Raw genomic sequence first — 3,616 nt, forward strand, 5'->3', positions numbered from 1 at the left:
ATTATGTGTTAGGAACTCAATTGCAATGTAAAACGGTTCCAAAATGCAGTTAGAATTTTGTTCTACCAAATGGCCTTCAAGTTTTTTGGGTGATTTCCATGCATGAATCTTTCTTATAAATAGTTAGTTAACATTAAAGTTTATATTTTCACTGTTACCGATTTTTTTAGCGCGTAATGGGAGGTTGACCTTTTGAATTCAAAATCGAATTACTCCCTTAGACCCATTTACAAAAGTCAATGTGTCGGATCAGCCCAAATGATCGATCCATGACCCATAATCCAACAATATTTTTTCAGGCATGAATGGATAGCATGTCTTATCTTGTGTGGCTTTCAATATTCTTGAAACTGGTAGTAAGCTATACATGGCTACAACTTCTCTTTGTTTTTAATATCAAATTGAATGAAAAAATGAAAAACTTGAAATCATAAAGAGCAAACTTTAATATTTGAAATCATAAAATGAAGACATAAAGAGAATATGAATAGAAATAGATAGACAATTAGAAACTTGGCTAATCTGCAACGAGATCACATAGGCTTGGAGTAAACTAGTTTATGACACTACAGATCCTTCTTATGATACCATTTTGGCCGGTGAGTGGTTCAATGTCTCCCATTTTGATCATGGCATTTCCAAAATCAGACAGGAATGTTCTTGGATTTCTACTGTACTCAGAAACGATACTGTCCGTTGATCCTCCACCGAAAAGAACTTGGTCTGATTGAAGGAGTCCCTTTCTCTGCATCAGATTCTTAAAGTAATTGTTATCAAAGGAATTGGGTGTCACCAAATCAAGTGCTGCCAAATTGTTGTCTCCACTGTTTGTAGGGCATCGGCGCCTACGAGTGCTGGCAAATCCGGCATCAATGTCCGTTCCATTGCTGTAAATCCTACGACGGAAAAGAAAACACTGCGCTTGGCCTATTGTGTGAGCTCCTGCACGAAAATAATGATTTTATATTGCATGTTCGAAAGCTCGCTGTGTCCCGACAATATCTAGCAAATATTGTAACTGATTTTCATATCACGTGTTTAATTACCTGATAAGGCCACCATATCTCTGGCACTAAGTCCTTTGTTGGCGAAGGCAGAAATAAGGGTACCGAGATCGCTAAATGGGCCTGGAAGATCAGTGTTAGCCACAGAACGACTTGCCGTAGTAGAATCCCTTCTTCCAAGATTTACAGTCCATGACGGACCACCAACCTGCGGTTTACGAAAAAATAAGTTTAGGTATTATAATACACCCACTCAAGTACACATATTTCATGGATCAACTGAAAAGAAAAAAGAAGAAATGCGTGTACTTACAGCAGCGGAGGCATCCCGGGCTGCTACAGCGAGTATGTCTGCGCAAGAAACAACTCCAAGACATTTCCGCTCAACCTCTCTCTTGGCAGCCTCTATGACTTCATAACCTCTTACAGAATTGACATTTGGAAATGCAGTTTTCTCACTTTCTATAGAAGGGGTTTCATCTAATAAGATTGATGCATCACAACCCTGAACAAAACAATCATGGAAATGGAGGCGAATGAGAGAGGCTGCCATCCGGCGCTCTCTGGACACTGCTTGCCGGATTGAGGTACGGATTATTCTGAGTGCATTTGGACATGTACTGCTATAAAATGATGGAGAAAGTTGAGCTTCACATGGTGTGTGGAGCAAGACGAAGACTAAAATAGAAACAATCGCATTGCGAAAGAAAGATATGGAATCCATTAACAAGTATATAGATGTAACAGAAGATCCACACGAACAATGAGATTTATTTGCAACTGAATTTGATTGAGAAGAAGGCGTTTCAGGTCTGAATTTATAGGACGAAATGTGTTGGGTCGCTATCGGCTGCTAAAACGCGTTGCTGTTGTTTTTCTTGGAACCGAGTAATTCAAATATTAAACATGGATTGGGTAAAATCTCTGTTGGTCAAACATGTATTTAGGCATTTTATACATATAAGTGTTTCTTTAAGACAGCTAATGTTGGAAAGCACAATGTCAAAAGTCGGATTATATAACTATTAATCGAAGGCTTAAAAGTTAAAAAAATCATATTACACCTCCATTTGAATGCGTTATTGAAAGTGAAGCTTGATCACTTATAAATAATTTGAAAATCACTAACTCATGAACATTATTAGCCCTGCAGTTTCTTTGCATGCTGGTGTACACCTCATGCACGGAATCAACAGTTGAGATTTCTCAACTATGAACGGGTAATCTGTAGGAATCAATAGTAAAGCTCAAACTAACTTGTATCAGCTATGATGGATTATCCATTCATTGTCTATTGAGGGGAACACTCCTTCCATACCAATTAGTTCTGTAATATTATATCAATAAATTTATCGATTGTGAATATAGTAGAAAAGATGAAAGGGAAGGAATATATTCCTTTGAGTCTAGACAAGAATTTAATTTACCATAAATTGAGATTGATATTCATGTGAGGTGACTTTAAATGATAACGTCAATAAATTGATTCTCTTATTCATAAATTTAGTTGTTTGGGTCTTATTATTTAAAATTCATTTTTCCTCAAATTCGTTTCCAGCTACATATTTTCCCAATAAAATATTTTTCTATGTATATTTAAAAAATTTCCTACTTTTTAGCCACAAATTTTTTATAAAAATCACTATTTACAAATTATAATACTATCTAATATCATTGATGTGACAACACCAATTTAGGTGACACTATATCATATGCCCAATTAAAGATAACATTGTGTGATTCATTTAATTGTTCATTTCATTTAATATTACTTAATGCCACGTATTGAAACAATAGTGTGAAATAGCATCAAATGTCGCCCAAACATGAGTTTAATTGAACTCTGAGTGCAAGCCAATTGGCAAAATTTCTTCTAACCCTTATGAAGAGGTCAAACCCTCGTGATGAGGCCAACCCCTCATGCACGAGATGATGCAAGGTGCTACATGGATATTCAGTACAAGATCTTCCATGATTGATTGATATGACCACTAACTACATCAACCACTCTACAAAGTCAAAAAATCAAATCTAGTCCATACAACTTAAGCCATAGGTTTGCAAATAGCCAGAATATTTAGCCCCTATTTGATAGCCATTATAAACAGAAATTGTAGAAAAACGATGTTTTAAATAGTGATTTTTGGAGAATATATAGTTAACAAAATAGATTTTTTTTGACCGTTAAGATGAAGTCACGTGTCTCTTCATCCAACAATTATTATTTCTCTCATATTATAAAAGCCCACATTAGTCTTTATTTGGTCGCATTCTTTTCAAAATACTTTTTTTTTTCTTTTTCTTCCTTTCGACTACACATTCTTCAATAAAATAATATTACACACAAATTCAAAATTATTTCTTATTTTTCATTAATTTACTATTCCAAAATGCATTCTACACAAAAAATGGGGCCTAAACAGATTTTTAATGCCATTTGAAAGTAGTGCAATTTTATATTCTCAACTATAACTTTCTCTCTTATAGTTCTCTCTGTACTCTCATATTTGAACCTATTTTTTGCGGTTCAAGTCCTTAGAACATTCCATGCTCAATTATATATTCTCAAATAGATTAACTTAATTGTCGGAGTGCTTGTGGTTGCCTCCCTC

The 3,616-nt window shown here is 35.1% G+C and overlaps 1 protein-coding gene across 1 annotated transcript; it reads right to left on the reverse strand.

Moving 5' to 3' along the window:
- Positions 1-422: 422 nt before the first annotated feature.
- LOC111384259 (lignin-forming anionic peroxidase-like) lies at positions 423-1,779 on the reverse strand. Its single transcript, XM_023008519.1, has 3 exons — positions 1,318-1,779; positions 1,047-1,212; positions 423-942 (listed from the first exon to the last, which is right to left on the reverse strand). The coding sequence occupies exons 1-3, from the start codon at positions 1,726-1,728 to the stop codon at positions 554-556; spliced, it is 966 nt and encodes a 321-aa protein (XP_022864287.1). The 5' UTR covers positions 1,729-1,779; the 3' UTR covers positions 423-553.
- Between the last annotated feature and the right edge of the window lie 1,837 nt (positions 1,780-3,616).

This window comes from Olea europaea, unplaced genomic scaffold (assembly GCF_002742605.1).
Source record: "Olea europaea var. sylvestris unplaced genomic scaffold, O_europaea_v1 scaffold2880, whole genome shotgun sequence".
NCBI classification, from domain to species: Eukaryota; Viridiplantae; Streptophyta; class Magnoliopsida; order Lamiales; family Oleaceae; genus Olea; species Olea europaea.